The 25208-nt window shown below is 35.5% G+C and overlaps 1 protein-coding gene across 1 annotated transcript in view; it reads right to left on the reverse strand.

Moving 5' to 3' along the window:
• Positions 1-4246: 4246 nt before the first annotated feature.
• LOC150110553 (threonine synthase-like 2) overlaps positions 4247-25208 on the reverse strand; it is a 43076-nt gene continuing 22114 nt past the window's right edge. The window contains exons 3-4 of the mRNA XM_090394717.1: positions 14633-14790; positions 4247-4893 (exon numbers count right to left, since the gene is read on the reverse strand). Of these exons, the coding sequence (XP_090250843.1) occupies positions 4668-4893; positions 14633-14790 (384 nt within the window). The 3' untranslated portion in view covers positions 4247-4667. The remainder of the gene's footprint in view (positions 4894-14632; positions 14791-25208) is intronic.

Below are 25208 nucleotides of genomic sequence, written 5' to 3' on the forward strand. Positions count from 1 at the left end.
TTCGTTTTCGAATTAACCTTGTTCTCCTCTTTCCTGCCAAAATCTGGTTCTGACCAGTTCAGCTCATTACAACTCGCTTCTCCCTTTGTATACAGTGCTCCACCTAAAAATAACTCCGTTTCCTTGACAGTGACCAATCAAATCGCATTAGCAGAATTGCTTAAATTTACTTTCAATAATAAAAAAACATATCACATATTTACAAGTTATATAAGGAATTTATATAGAATGAATAAATAAAAAAAATTAATTACTGTTAAATTTTTATTGAAATAATAAGTGTTTAATTTACATAGGAGCAAACTTATCTCAGGAAATACAATGTTTTTTTTTCCAAATCTACAAAGCTTAAAAAGATCCTTATCTCTCAACTATCTTCAAGTAAAAATCTGGTTTTGACAATCTGTTCGACCTGAGTCCAGCTTGTTCTTTTCAATTTTTTTTTTTTTTTTCCCTTCAGTATGTTTGCATGAGTCTTAGGTGGAACACTCAACAGCAAATTCCTCTAATTCTCGCATTGTTTTATTTCTCTCTTTTTTTTTTAGATTGGTATTGCAAGAGTGGCTCTGGTCATTTTGATGTTCAACATTCTGAATCCTAGCCATGCGTAAAACTTTATACCCATATTTGAAAATTTCTGTCATATCAAACTTGACTAGTTTTCTAAGCATTTTTCATGAATGAATATTTTATAGTGAAAATATTCTGAGGAGAATAATATTCATGAATATGTCGAAAAGCTCAGACCCAGAATGCTTAATAATATCGGTGTAGCAAATGTTAGTGACAAAGCAGCGTATTTTTAAACATAAGTATTCATGAATTATCGTTAGTTTTCACACATCGAAATCTTTCAACATTTGGGAAAGGGAATACCGCTGTTTATGACCAGTCATAAAAATTGACTGCAAGCGGATTATATTTAATCCGCTTGCAGTCAAAAAAGGCGGCGTATCTTCTGTTCTCAAAACTGAAAGAAATAACATCTGTGTTGCAAATGTTAGTGACCAATCAGCAAGGAAGTATATAGAAAATTTTTCCACTAAAATTGAAGATCAAGGTAGTCTGTATCCGGTTCTCAAATCTAGTAATACTGAATACTTTCTTCACAAGTTCGTATTGTAAGGTGAAAGTTTTGAAACCATAGTGCTGTGATTTTTTTAAAAGTAATAGGCCTGCAGATTTAAATTTTAATATGAATAAGAGATAGGGGATTTTGTTTAATTTTGGTATTAAGAAATCTCTCATTGAAGGTATTTGTGACGCAACAGATAGTGAGTCATCCATCCACAAAGCGATCTCTAGGATGTACAAAAGAAGGGAAAACTACCAGCGCACAGGAGAAAAAGTCGGCATTCACTCGTAAGTACTTATATTATAAATTTTTGGTGATCGAAATGGGATATGTCAATGAAAATCAGCACAAATTAATTTAATGATGTTTGTTTAATAATAATCAGCTAAATTATTAATTAATACATTACAAAATAACCAAGGTGTTCCGTCAGGGGAAAAGTTGGTCTACAGAACAGTTTGCAGTTTTTGATATTTATTTTCTATATTTTTCCCATGATTTTTTTTTTTTTTTTTTACACAAAACTTTCTTACATTTTTTTATTCTCTAATGGCAACTGCTACCTAATTTAACTGGAAATTTTAATATTTCTTCTAGAACTATCATTGGATTTTGCCATGGGATCTATAAGGTTTTATTCTTTTCACACTCCCCCCCCCCTTTTTTTTTTAAGTATAGAGTTCACCTTTAAAACTTACTCAACTTTGCCATATGTTACCCTGCTGAAAACTAACTGGTGAGCTTTTTCTATTTTAAATTACCTGTATAACTGTACCCTGAGGTAGTGTGAAGATATCACAACCAACAGTGATAGTGCATAAGATTATATGATGAAATATGGCACTAATGGCTAGTCCATATTTGAACCAATTCAACAGCAACATCATAAAGATTTGAAGGAAACATTTCATCTCACTTGGTTGTATTGGCAGATCTAATAGCATCTCAGTGCAATTTCTTGAAGAACTTATTCTAGGAACTTGCTCTTCATATATCTAATAAACCATTATATTTTGCTGTTTAATACAAATTTTTCAATAAATATTTTTGTCTGGAAATAATTTTTCTTAGTTGTTTAGGTCTCCTTCTAGAATCAGTTTGTCATTTTTTTCTTTAAATGAACTTTCTTTCTATAGTAACTTAAAATTTCTCTAATACTTCATTATTAGAATCTTGGGACCATAAGTCTCGTTGCCCAATTTCCCATTTGAAACATGACTGCCATTCACAAGCTTATCTTCATGTTTAGTGTTTAATTCTCTACTTAACCACAACATTCTTCATTGCTCATTCCTGAACACAATCCACAGGTATTTATTTAGAAGTAGCTCACACTCCTCTTCCCTTCAGTTACACCAATTATATTTATAGTAATTCTAGCTCCAGATTGTTTTCATTGATTTTCTATGCTGACAGTGCTTATTTTTAGTTTGACTGAGCTTGATGTTATTGAATTTGAGACATCTGTTATGCACAATACTGAATTGTTATTTAACATTTTGACTGCCGTGTGCAACAAGTGTGCCTCACACATACACTTTCTGCTAGAGCCATATGATATACGTATCTGTTTCACAGGTTAACTTATTATTCATAGTGGCCTGTGAAGATGGGGTGGGGGAAAAAATAGTATTGTGGCAGTTAGCGTGTTAAAATATTCAATGAAAATCAGTACCCAATGAGACAAAAAATAAAGAAAAAAATAGTCTCTCTCTCTCTGATCACTTCCTATATAAAAAAAATAACCTAAAATAAACTCTGCTTAGTTTGATTTCGGAGAGTTTCTTATGTTTTTGAAGAAGCATTCATATATGAATGAACAATAATGGAACAAGAACATACATGGTCTACTAATCCACCTTTGCACTACTTGTGGTAATGGATTTAAAATGCATGTTCTTGTAATCTTTTTCTGAGGAAGTGTGGAATTTTGTATATTCAGGAATAGAACTATGAACTGCCTATTGTATAAGAAAGATGTATAACTACTTGAAGAAATTGTGGGAGAGGTTCCTCTCTGAATGTGGCTTCCCCTTTTACAAGGAAAGTAATCTTCAGGCACAAATACATATAAAGTACTTTTATTAGGTAAAGTTTTAAATAACATCAAATAGTTTACTATGTGCACCAGATTTTCATAGAGCATTTTTTCCCCTCCAGCTTAAAGGTGATTTTTGTCATAAGTTTCTAAAAAGCCAAATTATGTGGCCTTGACAGCCCATTTAGCCTAACATGTTCAGCAAAAGACGTTGAATCTCCATATCCATAAAATAAAAATGTCACTTGTTTAAATAAATTGAAATTTATTTTCAACAATTTCAATTCCTTCCTGCATTGTTTAAAATCATTATTTTGGTTTTATCTTGATTTATTTGTAAACCATGGCTTAAGCTTTCCTATTCTAATTGATTTAGGATGGATTTTAATTCCTATTCGTTTGTGACTATTACCACTGTGTCATCTGTGTATCATAGGCTAGTGATTGTTTAGCCACCTATTTTAACACCTTCATTCCACTTTTCTAGGGCTCTTTTCATTATAGTTTTGCTGTAAAGGTCGAATAGTAATAGCTCTTCAACCATATGGGTTCAAATTCCACTGTGGGCATGGATGTCTTTGGAGTGGACTCCATTGTTAATATGTTTGAAAGTTCTTTGTTTGGTCTCTAGAGTAGGAATTCTTAATTTCTAAACTTCAGCCTTCTCATAGCACTAATGTTCTTTATAGGTTTACAGCTTTACATGAGTAGAATGCACATAAATGAAAAAAAATAAGTGATCTGTTGTTCATCATAACTCAAGCATAGAAAGCAATCTACTATTGTAAATGTGTGCTTTTTTTCTGCATATATCCCAACCATTAAAAGGCAGTAAACCTATAGCAGATTAGTACTGTGGTTGGACTCAAGGTTAGATAATCTGGTTACCAGTGGTGTCACATGCCCATTTCAGTTCAGTGTGGCTTATGCAACCCATGCTACAAAATTCAGTCAGTTTGACCATATGATTGAATTTTTATTGATGTGAAAATTGTAAGAGTGCATCAGCGCTCATCTTAATTGGGCCAATTAATTGTAAGATAACTTTGAATATTCTAATTTATCTATTAATTGTAATACAGTGTGTTAGTTTTAAGATAATTAGGAAACAATAATGAAAGAGTGCTATATTTGATTAGTATATTTTAATTACTTAAAAGTGTAAATTTGGAAGAGGAGGACGAGCCTTACCTCTTTTGTCATACATTCTGAAAAAACTGGTAGAAAACGAGACATTCACTGGATCATCAACACTATTTCTCATTGTAAATATGGGCAAAAAAAGTTATGAATTATTTATAGAAAATTATATACGTTAAAAATGTGTCTATATTGGTGTCCTAAACATGTCAGTTCCCACTTCATACATGCAAAACAGATGATACTCAGAAAACAAAAACAGCAACTTGTGACAAATTCCTTGTAGATGCCAATTTGAATATGAAATGCAGGAAATAACCAGTAATTGATTAATTATCTATAATTGCTATACTTATAAATTTCTTATAATGAAAATATAAATGGTAATTTATTTAATAAAATCCATTAAAGTCTTTAAACTTGCTTCATGCATTTTCTTTGAAATGCAACAGTTTGCCCTTCAATTTTTTTACATAACTGATCTTTCCAATTATTTCCACATTTCATGCATTCAGAACGAGTGGGAAGCGTTCGTAAATTTTCCAATGCAGGTGACAGCTGAGGACGAAGTCCAATTAGTCTGTAAACTTCAGGAAACTTACTAGGAGAAGCAGTTGCTAAACACACTCTCTTATGCATCCTAAACGAAAAAATTTTAAATGCTTGTTCAAAATTCTTTATGTAAGTCTTATCTTTAAAGGTACCTGTGGTATAACTATAAAACAAAATTGTACAATAACTACAGTAATAAAATTTAATGAAAGTACACATTTCATACTGAAAATAACAGTACATCAGTGTGTAGAAACAACAAGCAAATCAAAGTATAGGAATACAAGGTACATCAATAACCGGGTTATCAATTAAAAACAGTTGCTGTGTGCTAGAAATTAATGTGTTTTTTTTATTGATTACATAAAATGAGAATCTCCCAAAACTTTTTTTTTGGGGGGGGGGGGGGGGGAGAAGATAGACAATCAGATTAGGCCGATGGAAGTTTTTTCACTTGGCTATGCTACCAATTATATATATATTTGGTTTAATCCTTTATCCAAGTGTAAGCAAACAAAGTTTGCACCTGAAGTATTTTCAGGACTGGAGCAACTTGTGGCAAAGGTGGTATAACTTCTCATCACTTGCCTTAGTATCGCATAATGCAAAGCACATTTCCTTGCAGACATGTATAATTTAAGGGTCACTACCCAGACCAGTTTCAACCTTTTTGAGGTCTTATCAGTGGGAGCCAGACCCAGAAGTGTTGGTACTAACGGAGAAGTCATATTTCCATATACGAGTTAGCCAAGTGAAAAAACTTCCAACTATCTCTAATCCACAGAATTTTAATAATGTGTGACACCTTTTGGCAACATTACTTCTCCATTACTTCCACCTTATTATCACCACTTCTGGGTTTGGCTCCCACCAATGAGACCTCAATAAAGGTCGAAACCGGTCTGGGTAGTGACCCTTCCCTTAATGCATAGCATTATACATGTCTGCAAGGAGATGTGCTTTGCATTATGCAATACTAAGGCAAGTGATGAGAAGTTATACCACCTTTGCCACGAGTTGCCCTAGTCCTGAAAATACTTCAGGCACAAACTTTCTTTGCTTACACTTGGATAAAGGATTAAACCAAATATCTAAGTGGCAGATTAGGCCAATATAAAAGGTCTTCACAACTTTATCTGAAAAGGTGTTCATATTTAAAACTGCTTCTATAGAGAAGATGAACTTCATCCTACAGAATACTATGCTGTGCCAGGTGAAAAAATACTATTTTTTCACCTGGCACAAATTTTTCACATAGTGATTGTGAAAAAATACTATTTTTTCACAATCAATACTATATTGAATATGTGACATTTGAGGTGTCACATATTCAATATAGTATTGATGTTCATTAACTTTTTTCCCCTACAGATTGGCCTTTTTGTCCAAAGTGGTTTTTTACCTTTACAAACAATATCAAGATTCCTACATCACCCCATGAAAAAAACCAGGCATCTATGAGATTCATTGCTCTTGTGGCATTTGTTATATAGGCCAGACAGAAAGGTTGGGAGGGATCCACATGTCTGTACACATAAAAGACATCAAAAAAAAAAAAGAAGAGAACATAAATCAGGGGCCTAGCATTCCATACAACCACTATGGCAGCAAAAATGTCATATATTGATATTGAAACTGTTTTACAAGAAAATTTAAAGAAGCCTCTTAGAATCCCTACACAATGCAGTAAAAATCAAGGCTTTATGTTACATCAAGTATGGTCTGTTTTCATCAAAAATTTAACTGCCAGGGACCTAGGATATAACACACGTAACAGCAATGAATTTACCACTTGTACGCTGGTTTATCAATTATGTTACAGTTGTGAAGTTATCAAAAACTATGTGTAATTAATTGTTAATAGGCTTTTGTTGTGTACAACTTAGTCTTACAATTTGTTGGATTTTAATTTCTTATTTTTATTAAACTCTTTATTTACATCATAATATGGTCTCAATACTGAAAACATCCTGCAAAATGACCATTACATTAATACAATTTGGGCAGTGATGCCATCTGTGCACTTCTTTAATCTTTCTCAAACTCTTATCTGTGGTCTGCAGTCTTTAATCGATTCTTTTATTTCTAACCCAGTTCTCAGATCTATAAGTTAAAACTGGTTTGAATAATGTCTTGCATACAACCAGTTTAATGCTCTTAATAATTTCTCTTATGTTCCATACAAATAAATTTCCTCAGATGGCTTCCAACCATTGCAGCTTTGCTATTATCCTGAGTATGCAACAACTCCCTCCATTCTTTGGAGGCCCTTCATCTTTTTTAAGTCATTTCTTCTGCCAGGTATAGTGTAGTAATGTTTCTATTCAGTGGCTCAGACTTTTGTGTGGATTTTCTCTCCCACAGTATGCCATCTCCACCAGGCTATTCCCATCTTTGTGTTATTTAAAAAATGTGTGGCAAGTGCAACTAATAACAGAATTGTTATATTTTTATAATGGTTGATACACACAGAAAATTAGAATTTGTTAAACTCCAGTATATTTCATCTTATGTTATTAGGTTACTGTCAGCGAGAGAATGAATCAAATCAACTTGTTGTGACAAATGAGTTAACAGGAGAATGCACTATTAAAGTTTATAGGAAAGTGAGAGTTTTTGTAATTCAAAAATAAGGTTACATACCATGTTCATTTTTTTTTTTTTTAAATCAAGTCCCAAAACTTTAAAACTGGCATCGGTTAAGAAGTGGATGGTGTCATAAAGTCAGTGGCAGGGCATGGACTTTACCAAAGTGTTAGCCTCAATTCTGTTTGTTAGAACATGCATACAATACTGTTTAAATGCATTTGTAGCTAATTAAAAATAGAAGCATACATTTCTTAAAACTTACATACCTCTGGTTCCTACATCTTGGGAGCTCTAAACATCTGTTTTTGGCAAAAAAAAAAAAAAAATATGCCAATCACAAAACAATGCTTTTCAAGAGGATCTACTCAATGGAAATTAATAACTTGATTAATCTGTTTTGCATTCAGGAACTTCATTTCTGAGTGCAAGACAGATTCATTTCATTTCATTGCTGAGAAGGTTCGTCCTTGAAAGGAAGTGGCAGGAATTGTCAAAATTAAAGTGCAGAGTTTGCTAATTTTAGGCAAGGCTAAATATAGTCCTAATATGTTAGATATTTATAAAGTTCTGATAAAAGGGGCTTCTTAAATTCTGATGATGCATAGCTGGCTGACTGTGATTTTAAATACTACAGCATTGAAACAATGGCCATGTGATATTATCAGAGACTAGCAGTCACACAACAATGAACATCTGATGCAGTTACTGAGTTATGAGCATCTTTAATTGCAACATGCTGCTGTTGTATCAAGTGCATGTACACTCTCACTTTATGTAAGCTTCGGATAATCAGCTAACCCAGATTTTGAAAGCATGTTTTCTTCAGCTGCATGGCACGTTCTTTAAATCTAGTTCAAATATAAATATCAGTAAAAAAAAAAAAAAAGCCACTACATGGTGAGTATAGGAAGATGGTCATCATGTGGATTGCAACAAGTTTATTTTATACTTACCATGTGATATGTAATTTTTCACATTGGGCATTGCTGTGTGATATTTGTGATTGTAATGTGAGGGTGTCATATTAGATATTTCAGGCAGCATTATTTTAAATTCTTTTTCTTATTTGGTGCTCTGGAACAAAATGGCAGTGAAAGGGAAAATTGTTGTGCATAGGTCAGCATGAAAAATAACGTGAATGACATGGTGCTGTGAGTGTAATATGTATGTGGGGAGAGTAAATACGAGAAAGGAGCAAATATGGGTATGCAGAAGTGTAATATGCTGATGGACCAAGTGGCTTTTTTGAATTACAGTAGGGGGGGGGGTGGTCTCCATATAGAGAATCTGCTCCTCACACCTTCCTTATACAGTTTCCAAGGAAGATGTGAGGTTCTTGTTTTACCCCTCTCCCATTCTATGAAAAATCTCTTCCATGTCAACCTGATAACAACCTGACTAATTTATGTCTCAATCATATCAACTCCCCCGCCTATTTCACGAGGCTTGGCAATTTACATTCTTTCAATCTGTCATCATACTCCACATTTCAAAAATCACTATCTTTGTGAATCTTCTCTGGACCTGTTCTAACATATCACCATGAAAACCAAATCTGCATACTATGAGTATTATACATAAGAGATTTTTTGTGTTCTCTACATGTGACTTTATCCACATTTTTATATTCAAACAATGTATTAGTAATGACTAATCTATGTCCTATACCTTATCTTCCACAAATCCAGCAGGCATGTACACTATCTACTAATAACTGTCCAGACACTCCGTTATTTGAAATTATGGAACATTCCAGGTTTGCTAATAACATAAAAAACTGACAGCAGGAAGCAGTATTTCATTGTAACAGTTGAATACAGGTAGTATGGCAACATGAAGTGAACTCAGTAACTTCGAGAGAGGTGTCATCAGGGACTGTCACTTTGGTGGTATGTTCCATACGTGCCATTGCCACTCAACTGGAGCATCCAAAATCAATGGCTGGCAATGTGATCAACAAACCGAGACATTCTGGCATCACTAGTGTGCAGGAAAACATCCAGGGCAGCTGCCAAAAATGATTGATAGTGACAAGAGGGTGTTAAAATGGGTGGAACACAAAAACTGGCTGCAATTGGCACAGACCATCTGTGATGAGTTTCATAGTACCAGTACTAGAGTGAACACCAATAACTGTATGAAAAGAACTCCATTTACTGGGTTTCTATGGAAGAGCAGCGGCACACAAGCCGAACATCACAACAACAAAAAGGCAGCTCATCTGGCCTGGTGCAAAGAGTGTGTAAACTGGACAATTGACCAGTGGAAAACGATACTCTGGAGCGATGAATCAAGGTTCACCTGTTTCCAGTCTGATGGCAGGGTGTGGATGTAGCCTGGTGAACGCTTGTTACCACAGTAAAGTTTGGTGATGGAGGAGTAATGGTGTGGGATGCATTCAGCTGGTTTGGACTGGGACCACTGGTCATTATCTGTGGTTACATGAAGGCAGCTCGGTACTTTAACATTCTGGATAATCAGGTGCTGCCTAAATTGTGGAGTTTTATGGAGAAGACAGTGTTCCTATCACAGTCCTAAAACACTATGCAGATAAGTGATCTGTCAGATCTTTAATTAGGTTTCAATCAAGCCAAGTTACTTGGCCATGCCAGCCCAATAAGCTTAACCTAGAAGGGGAAATGGTTCCTCTGAGAATCTGATTGGAACTTTGCAGCAGTTTTTTTCATAATTATTGAGCTTGTTATAATGGTGTTTGGTGCAGTGAGTGTCACCTGTATTATGCACAGATTTGAAGATACTGCTATGCATAATAATTAAATAATAATTAAGCAGTGGAGAGGGTGAGATGTATTTAGCAAAGTGAAGTAGAGTGGCCTCTCACAATGAGTCGAACTCCATGGAGGTGTCATGTAATAATAATAATGTAATTAAAACTTTTGAATCTGTGTTCTTGTTACAGATTAAAAAAAAAAGTTTTACCGATTTATTTATTTTGGATTATGATAAACCTTGTCTGGTATTTTCCCAAGATATTTTTTTTATAAATTTTGGATTCTCTATTCTGTAGTTTAATTTCCAAAAGGACCATTTTTTTAAAAAATCGTTTACCCTTTCTATTGACCTAAAAAATGTGTCCATTTCTTACTTTATTCGGTTTCAATGGAATTATGAGCACATTAAAATTCCACTGTCCATTTTGAAACATTTTGTTTACATTTCTCTCTTTTTTACCTGAAACTGTTTCCCATCAGCATGTCTAGTTTTGTATTATTATGGGTATTATAGTATACCAATAGTATTTTTAAACTAAATGCTAACAATATGAGATTCAAAATTCATGATGCAACCTGCAATTACTGTTAATTTAGTCTACTCAGAACAACAGACATAAGGAAGCGGTGTGTTGCCATGGTGACAGATGATGCATAAAAGGTCATTTCATCTTAGATGAGAATGTCGCTTGTACTATTCTTCAGAGAAGTGATGTTCTCAATATCACTTCACAATACAGTCTTCTTCAAAGGCTGTATCTTGATAACAATTTTGACCATGGTTTTAACATCACTCTTTCACATTCAAAAGCTTTCCATACAGGGCTTACTTATAGAAGATACAGTGGTAGGGAAGAAAGTCTGGGAAATTTTCATCCTTTTGACAGAGAGTTAAAAATCCACTGTTACTATCAGTGAAAGAAGGAGCTCTATGTAATACTAACAATATTCTACATTTGAATATTTTCAGTTACTATGAAAGTTTATTACATGAGGACAGGATGGAATATCAAAGAGATGAGAGGCTATTATCGAGAGAAAGAACATTTGAGGAGGTGATACAAGCTGTTCAAGCATAAAAAAATTTGAAAGGCAATTCCCTGGTGGAATGGTAATAGAGATGTTCCAGTTGGTAAGTACTACAGCTCATGAAATGGTATTCATAGTGAGTGGAGGTGACAATATTATCCCTTATGAGTGAAGCTTGTCATATCATCCATCCATAAGAAGGATAATGAAGAAAGATCCCCAAAATTATTGAGGAATAAGTGCAATGTGTTTGGTTAGCAGGATAAATCTACTTGCCTTGGAGGATTGGAATAGATGTCATGGAATGGGGGTATACCCATAGGGGACCAAGTCCTACATTCTCTTCCTTTCACTGATGATTAAGTGATTCTCGTACGAAACAAGTAGGATGTACAATACCAGATGAGAAAATTATTGGATACATATAAACATTGGGGCCTGAAAGTTAATTTGTTAAAAACCAAGTAGTTGGAGGTTAGTCCAAAAGATTTTGAGTCAGAGGTGGGAACTAAAATCAGTGGATGCCTTCAACTATCTTGGCTCCATGATGGACAAGTCAAGCAAGTGTACAGTGCATCTCAAACAGGATAGGGACAAGCAATTATTAGAATTATTTTATGGAGTCATAAGGTCTAAAGGAAAACTAAGAACATGCTATAATACTGTATAGAGAGCATAATGATCTATGGATGGGAGTGTTGGTCACCCACTAACAGCAGAGACAAACAGAAGTGGTGGAAATGAATGACTTCAGATGAAGTATGGGAGCTACCCATACAGATCATCTGAACAGAGATGGAAGTTCAACAGCCTGTTAGGGAGAGGATAGATGCAAATGCTTTGAAGTGGTATGGACATGTCTAGAAATGACAGAACAACAAAGGAACCAAGGGACCATGTGAGAGTGACATGGTGATATGTGATCAAATCCTATCACCTTACTGACATAGAGTTTATTTCCTCAAATACCTCCTGCTCACTCAAATTATGCCATCCTCTCCTATGCTCTCTACACTTAAGTTCTTCATGATTTCATCCTGATGAGGATGAAACACCCTTATAAATTGATCACTAAATACCTGAATAATGTCTTCTGCAACAGTACCATTCTACTATTTTCATCCATTAACATCATCTTACCATAATCATTCTTCCTTCTACTTGCCACATATCTAAAAAACTCCAGGGTTTTCTTCACCTGGTTTTCTAATTTCTGCTCATACTGCACTTTTGTTGTTGTCCTTACTGAGTCACTTTCCTGGTTTGTTCTTTATACTCTTCATCTAACAGATTATTACCATTCCTTTCTTTTAGTGTTGCACGTTGATCAGCATTCATTTTAGAAATTATGGACTTTACAACTGTGTTATAAATAACTCTTTTAATTTCCCGATGTTTTGATCTTCATATTAAGATCATCATCTGGAGCATATACAAATATACAGGACAAGCTGAGTTATATCACACACAGTAAGCTAAAGAAACAATGATTTGGTTACTGTTATTCTATTTTTTTTTCACTACAGGTCATGTTAGTAGAATAACCGGTGACCAAATCATTGTTTCTTTAGCTTACTGTGTGTGGGTGGGTGATGTATCTCAGCTTGTCCTGTATATTTGTATATGTTCCAGATGATGATCTTAATACGAATTCATCTATTTTGAAAGTTAGGGTCAATCAATACATCATCATCTGCAAAACAGAGACCGCTTGTGTGGTTTGTCCTGTCAAATCTTCGTATATAAAATATGAAGTGTGTATAAAATACATGCACATATACACCCTCTGTCCAAAAAGAAACCAAACTTTTCGAAAACAGAAGAAACTAGTGGCGCCACCTGTTGTATCTTTTTGTTGTTGAAAGCGCCAACCTTCATTAGTGTTGTGTCAACTGTTTATGACATTTGTTTCATTAGAAGCAGAGTTATAGTGCCAAGAGTGTTTTGACGAACGATCGGAAAATGAGTTTCAAACAGAGAGCTGCGATTGACTTTTGTGTTAAAAGTTTTACCGAAACGCATCAAATGCTTCAAAAAGCATACGGTGATGAATACTTATCCCATACTTCAGTTTATGAGTGGTTTAAGAGATTTCAAAGTGGTCGTGAGACACTTGAGGACGGCCCGATGAAAAGCCAGGCTGTCCAAAGTTAACATCCAAAAAGTGAGTGATTTCATCAAAGAAAACCTGAAATCATCCATGAGATTGATTGATTGAAAATGAATTGGTGATTCCAAAATCAACTGTGCACAACATTTTGACCGAGAGTTTGGGCCTTTGTAAATTGAATTTGTGATTTGTTCCCCACAAGTTGACCGACAACCAAAAATTGTATTGAATTGAACACTGCAAGGACCTCATTAAAACTCTTGTAAGGACTCAAACTTCCTTGAAACAATCTTCACTGGTGACAAAATGTGGTGTTTTGAGTATGAGCCCAAAACAAAGTGCCAGAGCGCTGAGTGGAGACCACCAAAAGAGGGGCATCCGAAAAAAAGTCGCTTGGAGAAGTCAAAAGTAAAGACAATGCTGATTTGTTTCTATGATTCCAAGGGCATTATCCACAAAGAATTCGTTCCACCTGGCCAAACAGTCAATGGTGGGTTTTATCTCAAAGTTTTAAAGCAATTGATAGTAAGAATTTGTCACGTACAGCATGAATATTGTGATGCAGGCAGCTGGTCACTTTTGCACGATAATGCACCATCTCATCATTCGAACATTGTGAGTCAGTTTTTGAGCAAAAATCAAGTTTGTGTGTTGGATCACTTGCCGTATTCAGCTGATTTAGCACCCTGTGACTTCTTTCTCTTCCCTCGACTTCAATTGCCGATGAAAGGAAAGCAATACGACACCACTGAAAACGTTCAAGCGGCAGTAACCACAACCCTCAACAGTACCTCAAAAACTGATATAAAATACTCATTTAACGAATTAATTGACCGTGCCAAACACTTTATCGAAGCTGAGGGAGAGTATATTGATTGAAATAAATAATTATAATTGGCCTGTGTTTTATTTTCTATCAAAAGTTTTGTTTCTTTTTGGACAGAGGGTGTATAGATAGATAGATACACACACATACCTGTGTATAAAATACATATATATAAAAATAAAATTAAACTCACAAATCAGAACATTAAGTAATAAGATGTATGCGGCTGTGTAGTTATATACAAAGTTATTTTGTGAACTTATATGCATCTTTACTGGAATTGGTTTGATATGTAAAGGCCAATAATGTACTTGACTACAACTTGAATCCGTTTCATAACATCAAGTAGGATTCAAGAAGTTAGTGAAATTTTCAAAATGAATATGCTGAAATATGGAATGCTGACAACAGATGGTGTAAATTGAATGACAATATAACTTTAAATCAACAAAAGGCAATAAAAATATTTCACTTGTGGATATGCAATAAATTATCCTTTGCTATGCCCATATCATAAAGTATTACTGAGAAAAGAACTTACTTAACTGGCTGGTCTCTAATGTCGCTCAATTGCAAACTAGAAAACACAGCGGTGGCAGTATGAGGACAAATAAGATATTTGTAATTCTCCCAGCATAATTTTATTGTTGCCTTAATCTCATCATCATTGGCACTGAACACCTTAAATGTACTCTGTAACTAAGCACGAGAAATTGCATGTATCAGTATTATTCCTAATAATTTATATGGTTCTATACAGTTCATTATAGCATTAACTAATTACATCCTAAGGGGATGATTAAAGATCAAAGCTTGATAACTGAAACGAGATCTATATATAACCGGTAAGGAATGTGAAGATCCAAACAGGACACCTGATCTTATGTCAACTACTCACCTTGTGTATTCAGATACTAGATGTTGAACAAACAATAATGGGCTAGCAATTTGAGACTGAACTATAGTCTATATTGGCTTAAAGTAAGTGTGCACCCACTCATGTGCACGTGCATACACACAATATAATATAATAGCACAACATAAATGCCATGCTGACTGGAGCACAACCCAGTTACATGAGACTAACTGCTGTTTTCATCAGAGAGGAGAACAGCAGTAAGTCAGCTACTGGAACAGCTTCAAACTGTTTGGAATATGATATTTTTATTATTATTGCAGGCCTACATAGAGTTGTAAGACCCATCTTAGCAAAAATATCAAAGTATCATACCATTCCTTAAACCCATTCATCATTTGCACATTGACCACTATTAGGCAATGATTTCCACGGTCCAACCACCTTCCATACAAAAATGCCACTTCTTACCACCCCCTTTCACAACTTCCAGGGTTGGCTCTTGTCCTTGTTCCTTCCCCTTGTTCTGTTATATGAAAAATCTCCCATGTCAATCCTGTAAATACCTTTCAAAGGTTTACATGTCTTAATCACATCACTCTTCGTCTTCTAACCATCAAACTCTTGAGTCTGTATGCCCTCAGTCTACCCTCATAACTAACAACACTGTATAGTCCTGACATCACTTTAGTTATCTGCTTCTGTACCCTCTCCAAGGTTAATTTATCCTCTTCAAATCCTGGTGAATAGATCTGGACACAATAGGGCTTTATACAATGAACCAACTACTCTTTTATCTATACTGGTCAATGTCCTTTGTAGTATATTGCAGCTCTTGCCAGTGGGGAGTCAGATTGATATCTCAGTTAGTTACAATCATCTCCTCTGATGCAGGGACCAAATCCAAATCTCTAGATCCTTGTATTCCCTCTACTACATGCTACCTGAGATATTTGTCCCTCAAGAATTCCAGAAACTCCATTCTCTTAGATGTTTGCTTCCTCTGTCTAATTTATATGTTATAGTGATCACTTACTTTTCACTCGCAGAATGATCTGACTAAACATTTCCTGCTCATCATCATCCTCTCTGTTGTTGTTGTTAAGGTACTGAAGAGGTTGGTAAGAACTAGGATATAGAAATGTATCGATAACAGCAGTATTTTCTGTGGTTGTCAGCATGGTTTGTTAAAGGGAGATCATGTTTTACCAACTTATTTATGTACTATAAAAGGTGACAAATTTCTTGTTAATCTAAGTATACATTTGTCACCTTCACAAATGTATACTTAGATTGTGCAAAAGCTTTGGATAGACTGCCATAAAACAAGCTGTTAAATAAACAAACAGGTGGGATTGGATAACAGACTAGTGAGTTAGATATGTGAATGGCTGTGAGATAGGTATCAGAAAGTTGTACATTGGATGCAGTATCCCAAAAGAGGAAAGTCATTAGTGGTGTGCCAGAAGGATCTGTATTGCAGCCACTATTGTTCAATTTGTATATTGATGATATTGGGATTGGTTTAGCTGGTGATAAGAAACTGTTTGCAGATTATACAAAATTGGGAAGTGCAGAGTCAAGCAGACGTGTTCTTAGAGGAGGACTTGAATAGACTGTATGAGTGGGCAACAGTATAAAACTGTCAGTTCAATATTGCAAAGTGTAAGATTTTGAAATTTGGTAAGCAATGATGGGATGCAAAGTATACACGTTGGGAAAACTACGAATGTGGAAGAGATGAGAGAGCTGGTGAACAGTGACCTGAAATTCAGATGCCACACTGCACAAGTTGTGAAGTTGTCACATTGGATAATGGCAATGATGCAGAGGACCTTGACGTGCAGAAAGAAAGAGGTTATAATGCCACTGTATAAGGCCTTGATAGATCTTAGCAAAGTGAGTACTAATTATTTGAACAATTGCATCTGCTTCTGATGCAAGTATTCTTAGTACTGTTTGCATTCGGTAAAGTTATTCTTCTACATTCATTCTTTCTTTTACTTGCAAGATGATAAAATTCCTTTTTGTTGGCTGACATGCCAAGTCAATTTCTTTATATACTCCAACTTACTTAGTTTCTTTATAATACTAATTTCTAGCCTGAGCTTTATATATAGCATAACTCCTTGAATCCTTATTTTCAAGATGTTCCTTCTAATCATCTTCTTCTGATGGATCTGCTGCTTAATAAGGTTGCACATCCATTTTATTTTCATGCTATTTGTTCATCGAATTCTAGGGACATATTCAGATATGATACTGTATCATTTAAGCATATTTTAAAAGCTTTCCATGTAATGCTAATATCCTTCACATTCATTAAATAATACCATGGGAGTGGGCATGGTATTCTGCTGAGTTTATCATAATTTCCATCTTTGCAGTTCACCGTTTCTAATTGAAATACTCATATACATTGCTACTTCCCAGGTCAGTAAAGCATGATCACTGTCACCAAATGGCAACAAAACAATAATGTCTTTATAATTGAGATTCTTTTCTGATGCTATGGTTAAATCTAATTTTCTCTGAACTTGAGTTCCTTCTTTCACATAATGATTGAGAAGGTTGACTTGCAACAGCTCAATTCTCTTCAGGTGATTAATTTCATCATCCTCAGCAACTAAAACTGCCAGCACGATGAAATATATGGTGGGGTGTAGCAACATCCCACCATATATTTCCCACCATATATTTCATCGTGCTGACCTCCACTTCAATGCTAGACAGCCTCAAATTCACTGCTACATGGAAAACATTATTACTAGTACTGCTTACACAAGTTTCTATCCTAACTGGACTCGCATCATCTGATCCTTTACACAGGATTCTAGTTACTATATCTGACTCTGAGAGCCAAGTTTCATTAACACCAACAATCCCAGACCACAACATATTCACTTTGGCAACAGACTGAATGTCTTTATTCCTTACACTCCTGGCATTTGTATATAGACATAACAGGTTACCTCCAAGCTGTTTTGCATACCTACATCTGCGGCATGCTTGGCTCATTTGGGAAAATTTTGGGCAGATTCATAACCTTGCTCACTGACATTCATATTACTGCATTTACATGGGAGGAACTCTTACTGTTTCTTCAATAATGATCTAATTTTCCTTGCTCTCTAAATTAAGTAATCTTCCTCAGCGCATTTCTCCCGCTTCCAATGCAGGGTCCGTGTGTTACATTGATGTGACTTTAGTTAGTACAGTCCCCAACTGGCCTGCCGCTGGAGGGGATGTGTTCACAGGGCCAGTTTGCCTGCTTGCAGGACGAAAAACCAAAGATAAACTGGGGGGAGGAAACCCTGCTGTCCATGCCCAAGACTGACTAACTTGGCTATGGCTGAGAAAGATTCTTAAGCTCCTCACGTCGTTGACGGGAATCGAACCTAGGACACTCCTTTCCCAGGCATGTGTTTGCAAAGCACATAGCCACTAAGCTAACTGCACGGACTCTCTAAATTAAGTAATAACATCTTTAACTTTCACTCCCAGATAGCTTGAAGTAGTAACACTATCTCATCAATTGTAATTTTAACCCATTTATGTCTAGTAGCATTTATGTAGTCCACCTAAAAGAAATGATAGAAAATGTGTTTACAGAAGAAATGGAAAACTACTATACTCACGTGTTTCAGGAATCTTGGAGAAAATATACTCATTGTTGTTTGTGACTTTTAATGATAAGTTTATTGTTGGTGCTTTTCAAATAAGCTAAATTTTTAAGTTTTGATTTTCACACAGGTAAGTGTTATATGTATTTACAAATGCATGTCCTATATTTAGGATGCAAGGTATTTGCATATAAAAATGTCTGATGGCAAGGATATTATAACCACATGATTCTTTAGGTAACAAGCAACAAAAAAGAAATTAAATGTTTAGGAATAATGTTGCTGAGCGGCAATTATTCACCATCAAGAAGAAGAATGTTTTGGGAGAATGCATCTGATACTCAATCTCTTGTTGCCAATGCAATAAGATATGATGGATTCAAGACTGATGAATTATCTGAATGAAATGTTTCTTCAGTGTACCCTTTGAAAGAATTTTATAGCTTTGATGAGTCATGTGTGAATACTTTGGAAAGCATGGATGTAAACAGTTCATTTGTGGAAAATTGATTCATTTTTGTTACACGATTTGGTGTGGTGCTACAACACTTGGATATCTGGTGTGGTTTGAACCATATGAAGGAAGAAATCCCACAAGTGGAGCAGGAAAAGAAATTAGCTTTGGATTAGAGAGAGAGATCTTGTTATCAAATTTGCTGAAATTCTATTGAAATACAATCCAAAACATTTTTATTTATGCTATGACAACTTTATTTTTTTACTAATAAAGCTAATGGCAAAGAGATATCAGTCAGAGCTACAGGAACCACTTGTGATAACAGACTCAAACTGTGCAGTGAAAGATAAAAATTATTTTAAAATGGGAAGGAGGCTCATTTGACTTTAGTACAGATGCAAACAATGAAGTACTGATGTGTAGATGGAACGATAATAATGTTGTGAACTTTTGTTCAAATGCAGTGAGGGTTAAACTAATTATTCAGGCTTCATCAGTATTTAAAAGCATGTACTAATACAACAGCTATATCTTGTAAACGTTTATAATGAACATATGGGAGGGGTAGACCAAATGGATCAGAATATATCAAAATAAAGAACTGGCATTCGAGTTAAAAAATGGTATTCTAGCCTTATTATTATATATTTGATGAATGTAGCTGTGAATAACACCTGGCAGCTACACAGAATATGCAAAGGTAAAAATTCAAGGGCCAATTAAGTTTGATTTAGAGCAATATTGCAATACAACACAAAGCCAGCGAGGAAGATCACAGCAAAAAATGAAAGAACATTTGATTTGACATACATGTACATTGGATTTTTCCCAAGAAAATCAAACCCAATGTGAGTATTATCAAATGAAAACAATTAGATGTAAGAGATGTAATAGAGGGTTGCATACAAATTCTTCAAGATTATAATATTCAATAACACTTAAATAAAATAAGTGATATGTATTTTCATTGTAAATCATATTTCGATGAATAAAACTGCATTTCTCATGTTAATAGGTCTTAATTATTCCTTATTTCTCACATAACTGAAAAATTCATAAAAAATTCCGACTTTACACATAAATGAGTTAATCATTGCACTATATTCCTTCTTTTCTCTTACATCCTACATGAATGACTCCATTATTTACTAAAATAAAGAGCCAAAAGGCCCATTTCGACGATGCAAAACTACATAAATCAAGCGGATATTAAATCCAGCATTATTTCAAAGCCAAATACAGAAACTATGAAAGTTTCGTATGAAATTTGACCAGAGAGCTTACGGGAATACACTCGCCAACATTTCTTGTGCAAGGATCGCTTGACCAAGTGTCCATATATTTGAATTCTATTGGTCCATTTTGATAAGGTTTCACTGGCCTAACAGCTGTTTCAAACTGGTTGGTTCTCTTCAGAGACCTTAACACAGCAAAAACTCTTGTTCAGCACTGAGGAACTCAAAATGTCAGAGAGGTGTATTTTTTGTAAGTGAACTTTCGGTCGGCGCGTAAAATATTTGCTAAAATAAAAAGTCAAAAGGCTTAATTTTGGTGATGCAAAACTATATAAATCAAGTGGATATTAAATCCAGTATTGTTCCAAAGTCGAATGCAGAAACTATGAAAGTTTCGTAAGAAATTTGACCAGAGAGCTTATGGGGAATACACTTGCCAGCATTTACAAGTTGCCACAGAGAACATCATCACTTGCCCAAGCTTCCATATATTCGCCTTCTATTGATCCATTTTGATAAGGTTTCACTGGCTTGACAGCTGTTTCAAACTGGTTGGTTCTCCTCAGAGACCAGGCAGAAACCTTAAGACAGCAAAAACTCTCATTCAGTACAAAGAAACTCGAAGTGTCGAAGAGGTGTATTTTTCATGTGTGAACTCTCAGTTGGTGCGTAAAGTATTTACTAAAATTAAATGCCAAAAGGCTTCATTTCAGCAATGCAAAACTATATAAACCAAGTGGATATTAAATCCAGCTTTATTTCAAAGCCGAAATGAAAAACTTATGAATTCATAGTTTCTGCATTTGGCTTTGAAATAATGCTGGATTTAATATCGACTTGATTTATATAGTTTTGCATCAGTGAAATGAAGCCTTTTGCTCATTATTTTAGTAAATACTTTATGCACCGACCAAGAGTTCACTTACAAAAAATATACCTCAATAACACTTTGAGTTCCTTAGTACTGAATGAGAGTTTTTGCTCTCTTAAGGTTTCCGTCTGGTCTCTGAGGAGAACCAACCAGTTTGAAACAGCTGTCAGCCAGTGAAACGTTATCAAAATGGACCAATAGAAGGCAAATATATGGAAGCTTGGACAAGTGATCATGTTTTCTATAAGGTCTGTGCTAGGGTAACTCGTAAATGTCAATGGGCGTATTCCAATAAGCTCTCTGGTTAAATTTCATACAAAACTTTCATAGTTTCTGAATTTGGCTTTGAAATAATGCTGGATTTGATATCCACTTGATTTATATATGACTTCATTATTATTATATTTTCACTGACATCTTACTCACTTTCTTACTTTGCTGTCTCTTATTGCTCTGCTCTTTTTTTTTATTATCGTCTGAATTTTTTTTTTTAAACATTCTCAACTTTTTCTGATCCACAAATATATTGCAACTTTAATCCTGAAATTTTATGCCAAATTATCTTCATTTGTATCATCAATATTGGCAATGTAATGGTTTTGTTTTCGGTGGGACAATGGTTCTATATCTTCATACTTCATAAAGGTTCTATATCTTCAGCATCTATATATATGGGTCTTAATACATTTTTTTTTTTATATACTTGCTTTAGTTGCAATATTTAAATCTTTAAGGGAGTCTGCCACAGGACAAAGCTATAGTCAGACAAGTTACGAAGTGGCAGCAACTTAAAGATACGTTTTTGTTATTATTTATTACAGTTTTCACTTTAAAGTAGGGGGAATCTATGCTAGATACAATGTACAGTCTGTGGATAATTTGCAGTTGGGAAATTTGTAATTAAATGTAATATTTCAGTATAGTCTGTAGTATTCTTTGTGCAGTGTTTAAATAACTGTGGCAGCTGCAACTCAGTTTGCCAATGCTTATCACCAAGTCCAACTCATTTAAGGACTACATTTTGTACAGCATACTAAGGAATGTTGTGGTATGCGGTGCTTTCAGCATGTATGCATCCCACCAGTTAGAAATGTGGGAGGTGAGAGATTGGGAGTGCATGTCTGCACTCCCAAAATGAGAAGAACTTTGTGATTTAGAAATTAGCATAACTGACCTTGACAGCATTATGTCAGAAATGGGTGAATAGCAACTGACAGAGATGAGTAGTGTGATCAAGGGTGAGGAAAATGAGTCGAATGTGAATGAAAATATAAAAGTAAGGAGTGTAGTAGGCTAGTAGGCTTGAAACATCATGAAGTTTTTGAAGATGGTACTGATTGGGTGGATGAATGTTCAGCAAGAGTAGACAGCTTGCAGAGAGAGATAAATGTGCTGAAAGAAGATGTGGACTGTGTCAGGATGACGAATGCAAAGCAAATCACAGTAGGAGTGAGAAAGAGAGTTATGGGAATGATAGAAGGGGAGAACAGAAGAACTAGGGAATGAGAGAAAGGCAAGACAGTGCAGGAACTAGGGATGGAGAGATGACAGGATGGAAGGTAAGTGGGGGAACAAAGAAAGAAAGAAAATGTTTGGAAGGCATTTGTGGACAGAAAGAAACTGTATGTGAGAGACAGCTTGTATTTGAATGAAGAAGGATGTAGGCATCTGGACAGAATGTTGTTCTCCGAACAATCAGTGTGTCAATGCAGGGAAACTAGAATTATCAGGGTGCATGGTAGCAGGAGTGGCCTCTTGTGAGAACAGTTGCTTGGGAGAAGGGGGAATACATCATGTAATGCTGAATCCAGTGGAGTCTGGAAAGGATAATGATAGGTGTAGAAAGAGTGACAATGTCTTGATTCTTTATACTAATGCCAGCAGTAATTGGATAAAGAGATGAATTGGTAGTGCTGATAGCATCAGCCTGTCCAAAGATTATTGAGATCTCTGCTGCGACACGGTTGACAGAAGATGACATACTGACAGGACTAGAAATAGCTGGGTATAGCATTTTTTGACAGGATAGGAAGAGCAAATGGAGAGGTGGAGTACCGCATATGATAAGTGATGAGTGATGTCCTCTCAGAGTGGTGGATTTGGAGAGCAGTGACACTAATGGTTTTGAAAGCATACAATACGAGGTAGAGGTGGGCAGGACAGGATATTTAGTGGAGTGTTGCTATAAGCCAAGAGGGCACAGAGGATGAAGAGCAGTAGATGTTTAGGCAATTGAGCTTGGTGAGTGTAAAAAGAATGACATATGAGATTTTAATTACAGCAGTATGAAGAGGGTAGAGGAAACTGCATGTAGTGTAAGAGAATGGAATTTCTGGAATTGGAAATCTTGAGGGACAAATGTTTCAGACAACATGTAGCAGAAGGAACATGAGGTTCAAGAGTTTTAATTTCTGGTCATAGCATCAGAATATCTGATTATGACTGAGATGGCATCTCTGCCCCTAGTTGGAGAGAATGACAATGTGGTTATGACTTGGAAGATGAACAGACATGCAGGAATATCAAAGAGAAAGGAATGTATGTGGAATTATAAGGGAGGTGATTACAATAGTCTTAGATATCAGCCTGGCATCCCAAGGATGGAGAAATTGAAAGGGCGAGATATCATCAGTGCTTGGGAACTTGTGAAGGAATTATTAGCAGCCATAGCAAGTTGTATACCATGAATGAAGAAGAGAACACAATTTGGTGTAAAGTGGATGACAATATCAAATGGGAACTGCAGGTAAAAAAGAGGTTATGGAAGAAATATAAGGAGAGGAAGGAGTATGGTAAGGAAGGCAAAAACTGGAATATGAGAAGAGATTGGCCCTGAGATCCAGAGAAAATCCTACAGAATTTTTTCATTACGTGGCCAGTAGGAGGGGTAATGATTGTAGAAGAATGACATTGTTGGATAAAAATGGGAATTGAGTGAATGATGTAAAAGACTAGAGTGGAGTTGTTTAATGAACACTTTATTGGGGTATTTCATCCTGGTGAAGTGGACTTTAACAGGTTCACTTCACCAGGATAGGATATGATAGGTTTGAAGGATAGGATAGGTTTGAGGTTTAGAAGTGCAAGAAGAGTGTGTTTCAAATACTGATTATTCTAGATGTCGATAAAGCAATGGGACTTGATGGGATTTTGCCATGGGTTTCGAGCTGGATTGGATTTCAATTAATCTGGATTTTCAATGAAAGTCTGGCCGTGGGAAAGGTGGGGAAAGACGGTAAGATAGTGCCATTACATAAGGGTGGTAGCAGACTGGAAGTGTCAAACTATAGACCAGTTCGTATTTCATCAGTAATTGCTAAGATTTTAGAGAAATTAATGAGGAATCATTTACAGCGTTGGGCAGATGAAGTAATGCTATCTGTGATGGTCAGCATGAATTTGTTAAGAGGCTCTTGTTTTAGTAATATGATTGCCTTTTATAATAAAGTGACAAGATCAGTTGATGAGGAGAAAGGCACATTCTGTCATTTTTTTTTATTTTATTTTACAAAGGCATTTGACAGGATACCACATGATAAGCTGATATTTAAGTTGCAGCATATGGATTTAGATGTCAGGTTAGTGAACTGGATTTGGGATTGGCTATCTGATAGGTATCAGAGAGTTGTATATGAGGGAGCAGTATCAAGGAAGCAGAAAGTTACAAGTGGGATCCAACAGGGTGCAGTACTGGGACCTGCATTGTTTAACCTTTATATCAATGATATTATCAATGGAGTGCAGGGAAATATTCAGTTATTTGCAGATGTGGTAGCCCTGCAAAAGGATTTGAATAAAGTATCAGTTTTATTCAGCTAAATGTAAAGTCTTGAAGTTTGGGATACATCGATAGGAGGCTGCATACTCTGTTGGAGGAAGTGGGGGAAGGCAAGGGATCTGGGTGGTAATTGATAGAAACCTGAATTCAGGCAAGATGTTGCAAAAGTGGTGAGGGTAACCCAGAGGATTGCTGAAATACCGAGAAGGACGCTGATCTGCACAGATAAAAGAGTTGTCATTCCAACTAATATAAAGTCCTGATCAAACCACACCTGGACTACTGTGCTCAAATTTG

Source organism: Typopeltis vanoorti, chromosome 1, assembly GCF_054136105.1.
Source record: "Typopeltis vanoorti isolate ZY-2024b chromosome 1, IOZ_Tvanoo_1.0, whole genome shotgun sequence".
In the NCBI taxonomy this organism is placed as follows: domain Eukaryota; kingdom Metazoa; phylum Arthropoda; class Arachnida; order Uropygi; family Thelyphonidae; genus Typopeltis; species Typopeltis vanoorti.